Source organism: Vidua macroura, chromosome 3 (assembly GCF_024509145.1).
Source record: "Vidua macroura isolate BioBank_ID:100142 chromosome 3, ASM2450914v1, whole genome shotgun sequence".
Taxonomy (NCBI): domain Eukaryota; kingdom Metazoa; phylum Chordata; class Aves; order Passeriformes; family Viduidae; genus Vidua; species Vidua macroura.
In genome coordinates, this window is record NC_071573.1 from 90,263,890 (window position 1) to 90,279,866 (window position 15,977).

Genomic DNA, 15,977 nt, shown 5'->3' on the forward strand with positions numbered 1-15,977 from the left:
TGTAAATTAATACTGGTTTTCTTTTCATTAAAGTGATATAAAGTCTGATGAAACTGCAAATGCAGAGACAGATGTGAATTTTGTCTATTACAATTAATTTGCTTTTATAAATTTGTCAGGAAAGTGAAGAAATTTAAAAAAGCTATGCTGAGGTATAGCTGAGGATTATCTGTATTTTAAAAGATATGTATTAATATGAGTGTGAATTCTCAGGTGTAAACAGGGATCTTGTATTTATTTTTTGCATTTATCTGTGCAGGTTCGAAAGCATGTGAATGACCTATATGAAGACCTAAGAGATGGACATAACTTAATCTCACTTCTAGAAGTCCTTTCTGGAGACACCTTGGTAAGCTTTTAGATCATAATACAATGGTTTCAGATTGTTAATGATGCATTTTCTCTGTTTGTTAACTCCTTGTGTGTTGACTGCTGTAGATTTCTTTGATATTTTCTGTAATCTGTGACCAGATACCAAAGACACAAGTTGTATTTCTCTTGGTAAATATGCTGGTGTGAATTCTGTCGGGGAGTGCAATCTGTTCTTTTCGTTTCTTGTGGTTAGTGAGACTTCCTTTCTTAATAGGGTAATGCACTCTTTCTTCTGCTCTTTCCTTTCCTTTCTGATTTTTGTTTTAACAAATATTGGATGCTTAATATCTTTTTGCATTTAAGGGAGTAACTTACAAATAACAAGGATCAAATGTCCCTGAAATTGTCTAACACACTCCTCAGGTGTCATTTCCTTTCTTTGTGAGCATTACTTCCCTTGCTTGGTATTTGTTCTCTTCATTATGTTCTTCTTTTCATGCTCTTCTTTTCATTTGTGGTCTGTCTTGTGTTTTTGCTGTCCTGTCTCCTGTCTGTTGTATTCATTAGCCAAGAGAGCGAGATTTTTTGAAGACCTTACGGTTGGTGAGTTCAACAGAAGCATGCGCAAATGAACAGCATGAGGATGTGGAGGATGAGGATAAGGGGGTAGGTGCCGACCCCCATAACTGTACTAATGTAGTGTTTGAAGTGTGGTGTCTGCTAATGTCAATTCTTAGTTTGGTGTGCTGCAGTAGTGGGCTGTAGAAAGGACAAAAGAACTTTTGTTGATAAACCAGGATACGTGTGTTTACAGTGGAGGTATGGTAAAGACAAATTTTTTTCAGTCTTTTTGTGAAGAGCTAAAATGCAAATGTTCAAGATTTCTGTTTGTTTTCTTTCATTAAACTGTATAAAACTGTGGTGCAAATGTATACTGGACAACACTATCAAGAAGCTATAAAATAATTTAAAAAATAGAGAAATACCACAATTCTATTAAACTAAGCCTTTTTTTTTAACTTGCAATCACTATTGTCCATATACAAGTAATTTAGACAAAGACCTGAAGGTTCTTCTTAGTGAAATCAATGGCAAAAAATTGATTTGTCTTAATTAGAAGCACCAGTTTACTATGTGCATGGTGTGTGTGCCATAATATTGGATAATATCTCGAAATAAGGTAATTCAGTGTGCAGATCTGTTTGTTAGAATTTACTATATGTAGAAGTGATTTTTACCAAAGCAGGTAGATTAGAAGTTAAGCAACAACTTTGTGTTGCGGCTACTAAAAATATACAGATAGTTTGCAGGGCTTATCTTTCTTGCAACAAATGCTGAATTATCGATTCTCTTTATTTTGCCCATCCAGAAGGGAAATATCTACATATAAAGTGTAAAATGTTGGGTGCTTGTTAGTCCGAGTGAGCTGTTTCATTCCTTTTTAGACCTTGCATTTTGGCTTTTGCTAAAGCAACTTGCTGTCATAGGGCCCGAGTGCCTTCCTGGCACCTGTGTGCTGTGCTGCATTTGTGATTTCAGTGGAATTTGTGTGCTTTTTTTCTGAAGTGCAGCATAAATAAAAATGCTGCATTGTTTTATAAAAGAAATATTTCCCCTCTGAGATGCTAACTATGTATTTTGGGATTTACTATACCTTCCTTGTTGTGGAAAACAAAGTTCCAGGTCTGCAGTCATTGATACCATCTGTGGAAGCTACTTGATAGCAAGGGCTGTAATGCTTGATCCTGAGTTATTGGTGTGAAAAACAAGGGGCTAAATAGAAGATTCTGTAATGGAAATTAAAATTCTTTTGTTTCAGTTTATGCTTCTTATTCAACTTCATTTTCTTATGTTTCTTTTTGGCAAGCATCTGATACTCCATAGGGGGAAAAAAAGGCAGTTGAGGAAGGCTTGGGCTTATCTGTGTGTTTCACAGTGGTTGTCTAAGGAAATGCTCATATTCATGCCTGATCCCTAGCAATTATAGTCCACTTCAGTTTATTGCTGTGAAAGTTTGTGAAAAATCTGAAATAAGGAAGATTAGAAGGACTTGGATATGATGTTGATGGTATAAATTTAACTGCTTTCCCATGCTGATCTGTGACAGCTAAGTATGCGTTTTCTGTGTGATTCTTCTTCTTGGTGATTTTACACTAACTGCATGCAGTTTTGCCATGTTTCCATTAACACACCACTCATTTTTATTTTACAATTTCTTTTGATAGTTCTGACTTTGCTTTGAGGGGAGTGACTTGTTAGTTTTTTCATGCTTTGAAGATTTCTACCTAAGTCAAGAGTTTAAACTTACACTCTAGGACTGTTCATGTTATATTATTCTGTTTGGAGGATGATACTATCTTTATTAAATGCTTTAAATAAATATGTATAGATATCATAATCATTATGCAGTCATACCATTAAGCCATGAAGTTCCATAAAGAGGTAAGCTTTTCCATCACAGCGTTTACCATAACAATGCAAAGGTCATTACAAAACATTACTTATGTTTTGTTTTGCTTAATACACTGTAAATATTTTATAATAATGTTTAGTTTCCGTAGGAATAGCCCTTTTGGCCTTAATAGTACTTTACAGGGAACAGCAATCAGCCTGCATGGATCAAAGTTGCAGTTGGGGACCACTGATCTCTCTTGCTATCCACTGTACTAAAAAATAACTACAGTTAAAATAAATAGCTAAAGCACACTTTTCCACCAAAGGTATTGACTTCATTAAAGCTGTAGTGCTTCGAATGTTCTACATGGTATATTTAAATCGGACTGTTTGTTCTTTTGTCTGATGAGAAAATCTCACAACTACTGTTTTCCACTTGTAGCCCCGAGAAAAAGGTCGGATGCGGTTTCACAGACTGCAGAACGTCCAAATTGCACTTGACTATTTGAAAAAGCGCCAGGTATGATGAAAACAATAATAAAAAAAGAATGAATGAAAATTTTGTCACCTATAGCTAATAAATAACAAATTTGTCCTGCTTTGTCTCTTGTGCATATTGTCTAACAGCTTCTCGTGTAGGTTCAGATTTATGTCATGCCTGAGATGGTTAAGAGAGATGTGGGAAAGTAGTTTTACACCACCCTTTCCTGAGCAATAACAGCACATTCCATGTGCTATATGCTATAAAAGAGGAGAAAATTATGGGTGACATCCTTAGGAATTGCTTATAGTACATTTAACTGTCTTTCATGCTGCCCAGACACTAGTTGGTATGCAGATTCGTTCACAATCTATTTTTTAGTGCAAAATGCCAATTCAAATATATTAGAATGTTGTATGGGAGTTCCTTGTTTTGGGAAACACAAATTTTGTGTTCCAATCAATCAAATTCCCAAAAATTTCTCAAATTTTCATCCTGATAAAAGCAAAACCAGTCTTTTTAGACCAATTAGAGAGGTGTCAGAGCCACCTGGGCACTGTGGAAAATTCAGGCTTAATTTCACTTGTATTTCCTTTTAGCCTGACACTTGAAATCCACACTGTTGCATTTCTGCTACTGTGAATTTCTTTCCACTTTTCAATATCTTTTAAATGCTTACAGAAACTTGATTTCTCCCTTTTCCAAAGGGAGAATAAAGGGATTTCTCCCTTTATCCAGAACATGGAAGGAAAAACTGTTCTTCCCTATCCATCACATCCCAGTGAATTGACACTGAAAATCTACTTTCTGATTGGTTGATTTAAAAAAAAATTACATTGTTTTTGCTACTTCAAAAGTTTGAGAGAATATGAGGTAGCAAACCATAAAGCAGATACTTAGTTTTGTTATGAAACCAGATGTCATTTTGCATTTTGAAATTTCAAACCTGCCTTTTGGGCGACTGAATGGAATGTGTGCACTGAGAACAAAATCCTCCTTTGCTGAGTTCAAAGCAAACTTTTCCTGTCAACTCAAGTAAGCCACTGAACAAGTACACTACAAAGTAAATGAATGGCTAATTGACAGTCATAAATGGCATTTTTATGCAGCAGGATCTCAGGACTTGTGCTGCACCATGCCATATTTATGCGTGGAACACCATGTGTATTAAAATGCAGGAGGTGTAGAGCTGTGTCATCCTCATGTTTATGAACTTGCACGTGCTGCTGTCGATTGTGATCTGAGGATTTTTGTGCTCTCTTTAGCCTCACAGCTTCATGAAGATGGCTGTATTTTAGTATACAAAATGTTTGTAGGGCTTTGGTCCTGGCAAATTGTCAGCGGGGCTTGCAGTTGATTAAAGTTTCAGCCCTCTAGTAGGTGTTTCTAAACTGCATTTAGGAGTTAACTGGCTCAGGTTAGCTGTGTAAGCACCAAGTACAATGCTTTATTGTGATTGCAAGGCAGAGAGAGCCTATATATTGATAATTTTTAAGCCTAACTTGAGAAAGAAACAAACAACAAACTGTGGAATACACTGTCTTGCAGAAAGTGTGGTTTGGTGCTTTTTTTCTCTCCAAATAGTAAAGATTATGTCTGCAGATCAAAAGAAGGACATGCCTTTGCTTGTTCAGCTGATAACAGGGTATATGTTGAAAAGCATGTGCATGAAACTTTACTAATGTAAGCATACAATGTCTTTTTAGCTGAGTCATTTTCAACTGCTAGGTTATATGGATGTATAATATATAGAGAGAAATTAAATACATTAATAAAATTAGGCAAAAAAATGGAATTATTGAACTCTGGGTGTGAGTTTATGGGAATGTAATAACAGCAGCTCTTGTTTTAATCCTATTAACCATTTATTTATAGCACTATGAATGAGTACAGCATCAGAAACTATAATAATTATTGTCTTTTTAAAGGCATTGTTTACTTAAATGTGATACTAAATTCCTAGTTTTATCAAGCCAGTCCTGTGGTTTAGCTGGCCAGTTCTCCTGCTGTTGAATCCTTGTTTTTAAGTACAGGAAAGCGTGGGGTGGAAGAACGGCAGCGATAACTTCAGTGTTAGCACTGCCCTGGGACTGATACAGCAGCTACAGATCATTATATTCATGTTATCCTGCCCAGCTCTGTCATGCCTTTCCCTTTTGACAAGAGCTGAGGCAAAGGGTATTTGGCATGGGGAGCAGATCTGCCAGCCTAGTGACAGCTGAGGAATTTCCTCATCCCAGTGTGAGTGGGAGAGGGCAATTCCTGGCAGGCCACTTATGGGCAGAATGTAATTCCTTTCTGCTTTTGAGAATTAAAAAACCCAGCAGAGTAGGCTCAGGAAGTGAGTAGTGCATCCTTTACAGTCATGCCTGTGCAATGCAGTATGTATTTGTGGCATATTTATTTTAATTTTGCCTGTATTTTCTTTCTATGATGGCAGGTGAAACTGGTTAACATCAGAAATGATGATATAACAGATGGGAATCCCAAACTGACTTTGGGGTTGATATGGACCATAATTTTGCACTTTCAGGTAAGCCTAGTTTTGCTTGACTATATGGTTTTGGTCAGTTTCTTGCCATAGTTGTGAGGAATGTCGACGTAGACAGGACTCCATAGATTTTATCTCTTCTCTAGTGTGTTTCTAAAGGTTTGGATGATGTGTCTTATTTCATGATGTAAGCTGAATCTCAAGATTTTATTTGCTAATTTCCTGTCTGTGGAGTGAGAGAAAAAAAAAAAACCATCATTAAAGACAGTAATTAATGTATTCCTTCCAGTGTTTGGACATGTCCTTCTTGTTTTATTCTACAGACTTCTTTCTGTAAGTATTAAAATATATTGAAAAAATTTTAATTTTTTTTTTTTTTTTTTGGTTCAGGATCTGCTGCTATGAGTATTTTAGCAAGCTGTACTCTCAGCCTCTTCTAGTAGTTCCTCCTGTGTCAGCATTTGTTTCTAGCCCCAGTGACGGTGGCATGGGTCACACTAGGTGGCACTCTGGTTGTTGTACACTGGTGGGATTGTGTACAGTATAATGCAGCCTTACAGTGTGTGGTGTTAAATTGCTCCTCAAAAGGAGGCTTGCATAATGGCCCTGGCTGTAGATGATGTAATTCAGATGACAGATAATTCCCATTTAGTGACTGTGGCTTTGTTAGCGATGAACTCCCTGCTGTGCAGGCATTTTAAATGATCAGAAATTTGCAAGATCACACAGAAAAAGTATGGCTCACTTAGAAGTATTCCACACTGGATTTATGACTGAGAAAAAATTTCTTTAAAAAGCCAGAAAGGCTGCTAGGATCTAATGTGCCCTTCTGCAAATCATAATGAGGAGCAAAGACATGAATAGGGCCAATGGTACCCGGATATAAACAGGGTGCACACCTTAGCCCAGACCAGCACATAGAACAAAGGAGAAACCACTAGCAAGGACCTGGAGCTCCTTCAGCTCCCTTTGTCATGTCAGTCTTTGCCCCCACATGGTAATACAGAGAGGAAAAGGATGGGTTTAAATATATTTAAGCATGACCTACAGAATTAGGCTGTGATTGAAGGTTGCTCTATTTTAAGAAATAAAGATTATTAACAACTTACTAATAGAAGCTGTTAGTGGAAGTTAAACCTTTACTTGATGTGTATTTTATGTTTCTGAACCTGATTATTAGGCTTTTGCAGGATGAAATTGTTAGTTTTTCTCATTAGATGAAGCACAGGACATCTGGCACAATTTTAGGTGCTTGTAAAAAGTCATGAACGTTAGTGCTGCCAGTTGTAAAAAATGGATGAAAAGGAAAACCTATTTATATAAATTACCTTCTTTATACTATAAACCAATTTATATAAATTACCTTCTTTAGGTGAACTGGTGTGGCAAGGATTTTCCTCTGTAAGGTAGTCAGCTCCATATGAAATATGTTGAAGCATTTAAATTGTAGCCAAAACACACTTCACTATGTCCTAACCCAAATAACTACCAACTAAATGTCTGCAAGTACCATTCAGATCTTGTAGATCTGTCGGAGTAGACTATTTCAGTTGGAGGGGAGCAACAATGCTCATCTAGTGGGACTGCCTGACCAATTCAGGGCTGACTGGAAGTTCAAGCATGTTGCTTAGGGCATTCTCAAAATGCATCTTAAACAGGCTTGGGTCATCAACCATCTGTCTAGGAAGCCTGTTCCAATGTCTGACCACTTTCAAGGAAGAGAAATGCTTCCTGATGTCCAATCTAAACCTCCCCAGCACAGTTTTGAAGTATTTCCATATGTCCAGTGACTGGATACCAGGGAGAAGAGAATCAGAACGGTTTGAGTTGGAAGGGTAGCTTGAGAATTACCTCATTCCACCCCCTCTGCTGGGGGCAGGGACACCTTCAACTAGACCAGATTGCTCAGAACTCCATCCAACCTGGCCTTGAGCACTCCCAGGAATGGGACATCCTAACATCTTCCCTGGGATCTGTTCCATGATCTTCCCATGTACAGAGGAGTGGCTGATAGGACTATAGTTCCCAGCGTTGTCTTTTCTTCCATTTCTAAAGATGGGTTCCCTTTTAGGAGCTCAATGCCTCTCTCTAGTTTCCCACAGAGCACTGAGGTCATTTTTCAGCCTTCTTTTCTCCAAACTAGACAAAATCAAAGTCCTCAGGTGCTCCACTTAGAACATGCTTTCCATCCCTGCCACCACCTTTATTGCCCTTCTCTGGACATACTCAAGAACCTTCATACCCTTCTTAAACTGTGGAGACCAAAACTGCACACAGTTCTCAGAGTGAGGCTGCACCAACACTGAGTACAGCAGGATAATTGCCTCTCCCTAATGGCTGTTTGGGTTATGTTTGATGCCCACTAGTATGGGGTCTGCCACCTTGATGACCTTCTTTTTCAAAATTGAAAAATTGATGAAAAAGTAATTTTGAGGATGACTACTAGTGCTTGACAAATATTAAGCCTCTTTAATAAATATGAAGTATCTGAAGAACAGGATATTAAAAAAAATATATTCTTTTTGTTACTAATGGCTGCAGTATACCTACACTGAATGCAGAAGGGATTTGTAAAGTGGTGTAAGACATATGCCCTGCATTAGTCTGTGCTTGCATGACATTTCCTGCTATGCCAATTCCTTTGAAGAATATGGCAATTCGGTGTCTTTGTCACCTGCATATGGCCACTTCAGGTTTAGAATGTGAAGTTCACAGGAATGTACATACTTAGACATCAAGTTGGTTTTTTTCTTCACTTAGATTTAAAATGAGGGAAAAATCTGAACAGGCAAGTGGAGTCTTCACCAAGGGATAAAGCTTTGTGATAATAACTGTGTTTATGCATGTATTGGGAAAAGTTGTGATTAGATTCAGTTTGAAGTTAAGAGACTTAAATCCATGTGCTTATGGGGAGCTATATTCTTATGCAATTGTCTAAATTGTCCCTTTAATCTGATAATCAGAAGGATAGAGGTTTAGTTTGTACAGTTAGTACAGCCTAGACAATGAGTCAACTAACAAGCTACTGGAGGTTCACTTCACTCAGCTAAACGTAAACATTTGTGTTGGAGATTTATGAGACAGCCATGTGAGTTTGAGAAGCGTGACAGGGGTGTTATGAGAAACCCAGCCTCCTCTGGGAAGAGACAGATCAGGCAGGATAAACTGCTTCTTCAATGGTGGAAAACATGTTTAGCAATGGATTTGAGGCCTGGAGGACTAGGCAATACAGAGGGTAAGGCTGATGGGTAATTCAGATCACCTGAAGGAGATGCCTAGAACACCTATGGAGCTATTCACTTGTCCAGCACAGTTGCTGTGTGTGTTCTGAGATGACACTTCATATCCAGTAGCATTTGCTTTGGGAAGTAGGTTTCCTTAGGTCTTGTGGTGTAAATCTCCATATGGATATGTCAGGTATTTTAAAGTGTCTCAAATATTCTAGATGGCCAATTGACTTTCTTATCTCTCTGCTTCAGAGTGTGAATCATTGCTATTGATTAAACAACTAGTATAGGAATTTTGATTCAGTCTCCTAAAGACAGGTGGCATTTGAGTGATATCTGAGGTGTCCTAGAGTATGCAGGACATGTGTGTGGAGTTCTCTGATGAGACACCAGAGCTGTGAGAGACTCATGATCTTTTAGGCCTGCAGCTGGAGGCCAGTTGGGATATTGCAGGATATCTCAAAGAGCTCCAGAAGCCCATGTTGAGGGAACTGAATCCTGCCCCCACTGCATAAAGTGATCTCTTCAAAACCTAGCCAGTGTGTAAACATGATTATCTGGACACTTAAGTGGGGGTTTTTTAACCTGAATTACCCTTAATTTTCCCATCATTTGCAGAAATGGTTAATTTCTCAGTGAGCATAAGAAGCTCTTTGCTGTGTGATGTTACTGGCTCTGCTACACATCAGTTATGTGTGTTCTAATAACAGTGCAATCTGGGAAGTAGTCAAGATGCCAGAGATTTTTTTTTTGGCTGTTTTTTGTGGCTTATTGTTTCTCTGAGTCATGGTCCTTATCTGGAGGGTATTATTTACTCAAAATAGAAAATCCCTCTGATTATTGGAATGAATTTAGGAATGATTTAGGGGAAAGACATGATGAAAAAAATAATTGACATTTGAGGATTATGTTTCTCTTGCATCTGAATTATATCTAGAGGTGGTTATGGTTTTCTGAATTGGTATGCATAACTAGATAAATATAAATTTTACAGCACTGGCTTCTGCAGCTGCACAAATCCAGAAAGTATCCATTCTTCTGTGTCCCAAGTAATTACATAAGAGTTACTGAAAAGCTGGAATGGGAAATCTGGTGGATTATTAAACTGAGTATGTAAGAAAATAATTTGTTCTGTGGGTATTGAAAAACCCCAATGCATCTGTGTTGCTAGGATTTATGCAAGCATTCAATGTATGTATTTCACATGCTTTTAATAGTAGGTGGCTTAGTTTAAATTCAGTCTCATAATGTAATAACTGTTACAAGTTATTTTCCTGGCACCTATAGAACATGCTAAATCAGATTATAGTATTTTGTATAATCATAGACTGTATGTATAAATATACAAATTGCTACTTTAATGGACTCCTTCAACATCCAATACATTTTCACTGACTACATTGGAGATGAGCAACTATAAATGAAAACATTTGTCCTCATAAAGTCATCACAATTTTAGTAAGATTTAAATTCTGTGAAAACTGGTGATCTTTTATTTTCAAACCACTGCAAGAATTTTTTAACAAATGTTAAATGTTTAAAATCACTTGCAATTGGTTGAAAAAAGCATGCTGAACCAAAGAAGAACTTTGAACTTCCATCTAGCTATAAAAGTAGGCCTTTGTGAACTCAGACCTTAAAAAATTTCAGGAAGTTCTAAGTAATGACTCAATAGACTTCTTCTATTTCAATTTCATCATCATTTTTCAGCTCAGGAACTGCCATTAAATGCTTTTCCTTGCACTCTCCCCTGCTCTTTGCTGTCAGACCTCTGCAGGATGCTGCTTGCAGTGATGATTCTGTCCAGGTGTTACAGCACTGTCCAGCCCTCTCCAGCCAGATGGGCACTTTCTCTCAGGCCTCCTTTGACACATACAACCACTTTACATGTCTCTTGCTAGCCAGCAAATACTATTTTTTTTGCTGCTGACTCCCCATAAACCTTTAAGAAAAAATCTTTTGATTAGTCTGCCCCCAAGCAGTCCACAGACTGTTCATTTGGTCCAGCATCAGCAGCTAAACTTTTACCAGTGTTGGTGAAAAGGTGAGACAGGTGGATTTGTAAGGCTGTGGCCTTCATACAGGGTGGCCAGAGGAGGAGGCAGCTCAGCTGTGGTAGCCCACTTCAGTAAATGATGTGCAGAAGACAGAGGAATATCCCATGGTAGGGTCACAATTCAGTAGACATGCTGCCTGCTTTCTTGATGTGGCCATGAGAGATCAGGAGAGCTGGGTCTGGCCTTCAGTCACTTTTTCCTGGCAACCATTCCTGGTGCTGCCCAAGCTGTGTGCCTTGCAGTCCAAGGATTGAAATTTACTCTGCCTCTGCTTTAAAATAACCACAGCAGTTCAAAGTCTGATCTTCTGAAAGATTTAAAAATGGAACTATGTGGCCAGTTGTCCAGTCTGTGACTATATGTGATTGTAGGATAAAGTGTATTCCACGTGGTGGCTGCATTGTCTGTCATTAGCCAATGCAGCAGCATTACCTGTCCTTCAGCATTTGTTAGGGTATACTCTTGTGATATTTTCTCAGCTGAACTCCTAGTTGTTTCTTCTGGAATTCTTCAGTGATTTATTAAAAAAATAGTGAAATTCCTAAGTCTTAGGTAAGAAAATGGGTGTGGAATTCTTGAAATTTCTGGGACTCATCTGAATGACAGCAAGGGTGAGAGAAGCATAAGGTCTCTTTCCTTAATGCCATAAAACCACCAATAAGGAGCAAATTCCTCTTTTTTTTGTAAACCATTTCACTAGATATAAAACCCCTCCTGTTGGTAGTTGTGACTTGGTAGTTGAACTTCTCTTTCAGAGTTGGAGGAGAGGTTGCTAGTACAGCTCAAACAGCTCCAAACCTTTTGTTTGTGCTGGCCAGCCTTTATTTTTATCCTTGTTTTCTATCTTGTGCTACTTTAATTTTCACTTTCTATTTGGCTTATGTTTATCTCTCTGTTATTCTGCATGTGACCTTAGGGCTGTGCAACAAAATGCTTGCTGGTTATCTGGTATGCTGCTTTAGTGCTGTGAAATGACACGTCCCATTTGTGCTAAACGCTCCATTACTTCTGCTGTGCTGTACAAACACACAAAAAAGAGGGGAAAGGGATCTTAGATCTAGGAGTACCTGAAATGCATTACTAGTAGGGTTTTGATAAAAGATACCTAGCATTGTTCAATTAGCAAAGTAGAATAATTTCTCCTGTACAATAATTACTATCTGTATGAGACAAATAATAAAGCATAAATTAGCAGTGTACATAGGGTGAATGGTATCATAATTTTGCTGACTTGGAAATACAAAAATATTCAACAACATTGCCCTTTTAATGTGTTATGCACCTGTCCTATGTTATGAAATTAATGCATTTCCCAGTCACAGGCATGCTTGACAAATTACAGAAATCTATGGTTAAGTGCAAACCCACACAAATCTGCATGAGCAGATTCATGTTTCAGTGTTAGTCATTTGTTTTCCATGTCTTAATCTTAACCTCTTGTTTGTGATTAAGTGGCCTCTAAGACAGGTCAAATTGCACGCAAATGTTAGTCTAATCCTTTATTCATGTTATACTTGGGGTTTTTGTGCCAGAAAAAGTCTGTTGTTAATCTCCCCATAAAACTTTGCAGCATTGGTGGTTATAAATTTGTATCTTTCACATGTTTTTTTTAAAAAAATACCAACAACAAAAAAAAACCAGTATCAAGATAAAGAAACACAACAATCTCTGGTGGTTGTTTTAACAGCTTTGATCACCTGGATCTCCGGCTTAAACCAGTGCTGAGCTTCCATTCAGGTCTAGTCAGATTAGTCAGATGTCCAAGGCAAAGTCTGTGGTGTGGTCATCATTGTGTTGCAGTGGTTCTCACAGGCTTCAGTGGTGGTCTCTTCTGATCCTTTAGAATGTCATCTGTCTATGCTCTAGCTGTCAGGTTTTGGAAGAAATTTCAGTTTCCCGCTTCTGAATCTCCAGTGTAATCTTGTTAAGTCTGTTTCTTTCCTTGCTGAGACCAAAGTTATGACTTCATAGAATTTCAGTTAACTGAAAGTGGTATTTATTTCTTTAGTTATTAGCACTTTCATTTATTGTTTATGCTTATTTTGGTTAGGGTTTTTATATAGAAAAACCCAGACAACTGGTATAAATGCAATTTATCAATTCTGTTGTCCTTGATCTTTTCTTTCGTTAAGTGTATAAGTGACTTAGAAAGTTAGTGACTATGAAGTTACTATTTGGTTCTTGGAGAAAAAAGGAACAGCAGAAAAAATTGTTAATAGAGAGCTGATAGGCTTCTCAGGAACAGCTGGTAAGTATTGTTAAAGTGGTTATTAAGTCTCAAAAATACCTGTGTCTAGAAAGATAAAAAGCCATAAAGGCTACTAATCATCTGCAGAGGTATATTTGGGATGCATTTATTCCTAGATAATTTTTAGAAATGGATAAATCGTAGAGCTTAGAATAAATCGTAGACCATAGAATATGCTGTGATGTACAGGACCCTTCAGGATCATCAAGTCCAACTCCTAACCCTGCACATGACACCCCAAGAGTCACCATGTGCCCTGAGAGCATTGTCCAAACACTTCTTGAACTCTGTCACTTCCCTGGGGAGCTGTTCCAGTGCCCAACCACCCTCTGGGTGAAAAACCTTTTCCTAAACCTAATCCTCCCCTGACTCAGCTTCAGGCCATTCCCTTGGGTCCTGTCACTGTTCACCAAGAGAGAAGAGATCCTCTTCTGATCCTCGTCTGACCCTCCTTCTCCTCTCACAAGGAAGCTGTAACTGCAGTGAGGTCTCCTCTTCTCTAGGCTGAACAGACCAAGTGGCCTCAGCTGTCCCTCACAAGGTTTCTCCTCCTTCACCATCCTTGTGTCTCTCTTCTAGGACTACCTGCAGTTAAACCAGCTGCATTTGAGTAAATTGACCTTGAATATGCAGAAATAGGGCAGGTTTGGTGGGAACACTGATCTTGTAGACAGTCCTTTAGAACTGATTCTTGGTTTTCTGCTGTCTCTCTTTTTTAAATTCTACTTCAGTGGCACCTGATTTTTGAAAAATTGAGTTACTCTTAAGAAAAATAATCAAAAGTATAAATGAAAGAGGATGTGCAAGATCTGGGACACTGTAAATTACTGACTGCATTACCAAATGTAATTGTCAGCTGTAAAATAACAATAATATGTTTCTTCTGACCTATCTTGAAATTAGATATTATTCTACATTTTTGTGACAGTCAGTGTGCCACTGAACCTACAGGAATTTGGGCATAACAGAGTGTACTTTAGGGACATTTTCTGTTTGAAAGAAGGTATTGTGGTGACTGTTAAAGAGATGTAAGCAGTTTAAAAGAAATACATATCAAATCACACTCCAGTAAAGCTCAGTAAAATAATCGAATACAGTACTGTTTATAAACCTTGATGCCCACATGTATTAATTTAAAAATGTAATTGCATTGAAAATTTAAATTTGTGGTATTTTTAGGGAAATTCTCTCCCCCTGTGAAATTTGTGGAGGAAGAATAACTTCAGCAGTGTACTACTGGTAGATTACATTAACACATTTTGAATTAGGGTGAAGATTTGCGGTTGTCCATTCAAATACTGGACACTTGTCTTTAATATTTTGCGTATTTCTGCTTTGTCAAGATAATATTTTTTATATATATTTTGAGACCATTATACTATGAGCTCTTTGACCATAGATTATTACTAGGCATCTTGTTATACCAGAAACTGTATCTGTGTGAAATGAAATCAGCCTTGGTCCATTGCACTGTAAAGTCCTGAATCATCTTTTCTGATGAGAGAGAAGAAAGAGAAGCATATATTTAGGCATAAAAGCTGTTTTTTGGTACAAACACATGGATGTAATTTAGACAGATGTATTTTTTTAATGTGTTTTTCTGTTAATAAAGGGGGCCCATGTCAGGACCCAACACAGACTCATATGGAAGTATACTTTAAATCAGTAAGTCCTCTGGTCTGAGCTAAAAGTCACTTTTCTAAAGTAATTTTTCTAAACAAACTAGGATACAACTTTTTCATTGTGAGTAAAGGGATCAAATGTCACAAGTGCACCTGTATGTTGTGCATGCTACAAATGCAAATACAAATTGAGGCTATGAAAGAGTATAGTCGTAGAACAAATGTCTCCTTTGAAAAGAAACACCTTAGCATTGTGCCTGTACATAGCTGCCCATCTGTCACAGTATTCTGTGGTGTTGCAGTATACAATTTTCTAAGCATTACTGTTAAATTTTACCCCAGTGCCCTGAGAATAGTCATCAGTGAGCAACTGTGTCCTTGGAAATTCTTTGGAGGCTCATCCTAGATCTTTGCTGTATTATTCATTCTAGATCCTATCAGTAAAATGTGGAATACTTCAGTGGAACTGGCCTCTGGGGATAAAGTCTCTGGGTCTCATTATTGCAATTCCTTTTCAAATAAGCAAGGGAAAGTCCATGGTAACACCTGATAATGCCTGGCAAGTAACTCTGTAGTTCTTTCTCAGCATGAGAAACCATACACATCTGTTCTTGGCGATGTGTGCTGGTTTTAGCAGATTTCACATATCCATGACAAAAACAAAGAGAAAAGTTAAAAATATTTTTCCAAACAAAGTAGACTAGAAGTTAAACTGCCTGCATTTTAAGAGTGTATATTTCTACTTAGTTTTAGGTATAGTTACATGCTTCTTGGATCTTCTATTCAGAGCTAAACAGAAATGCCTTACAGGAGCATGGGAGGAGGATAAAGCTCCATTTTTGTAAACAGTAATCTTAAGGTCTGTTTTCTAGATAGACTGGCTTTTATGATTTGTTTCACTTTTATCTGCCAGAAGGTTTAACTGTGCTGCAAAGTTTCAGCCCTAGTACATAGTGTCACTGCCCTGAGCAAGCTGTTGTGCTTTTATGATGGCAGTGAAGCAGCAGGTTATTTATAGCTGACAAATCAGTGAAAAGTCACATTAGTGGCTATGAAAACTCCACATGCAAATAAAAACTCGACCCCCAGCAAGCTGTCAGAGCAATTTCTGATCCTTTAGTTTAATCTTCCCATTTGTGGATCAT

At 37.8% G+C, this 15,977-nt stretch overlaps 1 protein-coding gene across 4 annotated transcripts in view; it reads left to right on the plus strand.

Moving 5' to 3' along the window:
- Window positions 1-15,977, plus strand: part of DST (dystonin) — a 288,925-nt gene that overhangs the window by 104,421 nt on the left and 168,527 nt on the right. For all 4 annotated transcript variants that reach the window (XM_053974362.1, XM_053974363.1, XM_053974357.1 and 1 more), the window contains 3 exons: window positions 260-349; window positions 3,149-3,226; window positions 5,628-5,720. In XM_053974362.1, the coding sequence (XP_053830337.1) occupies window positions 260-349; window positions 3,149-3,226; window positions 5,628-5,720 (261 nt within the window). The remainder of the gene's footprint in view (window positions 1-259; window positions 350-3,148; window positions 3,227-5,627; window positions 5,721-15,977) is intronic.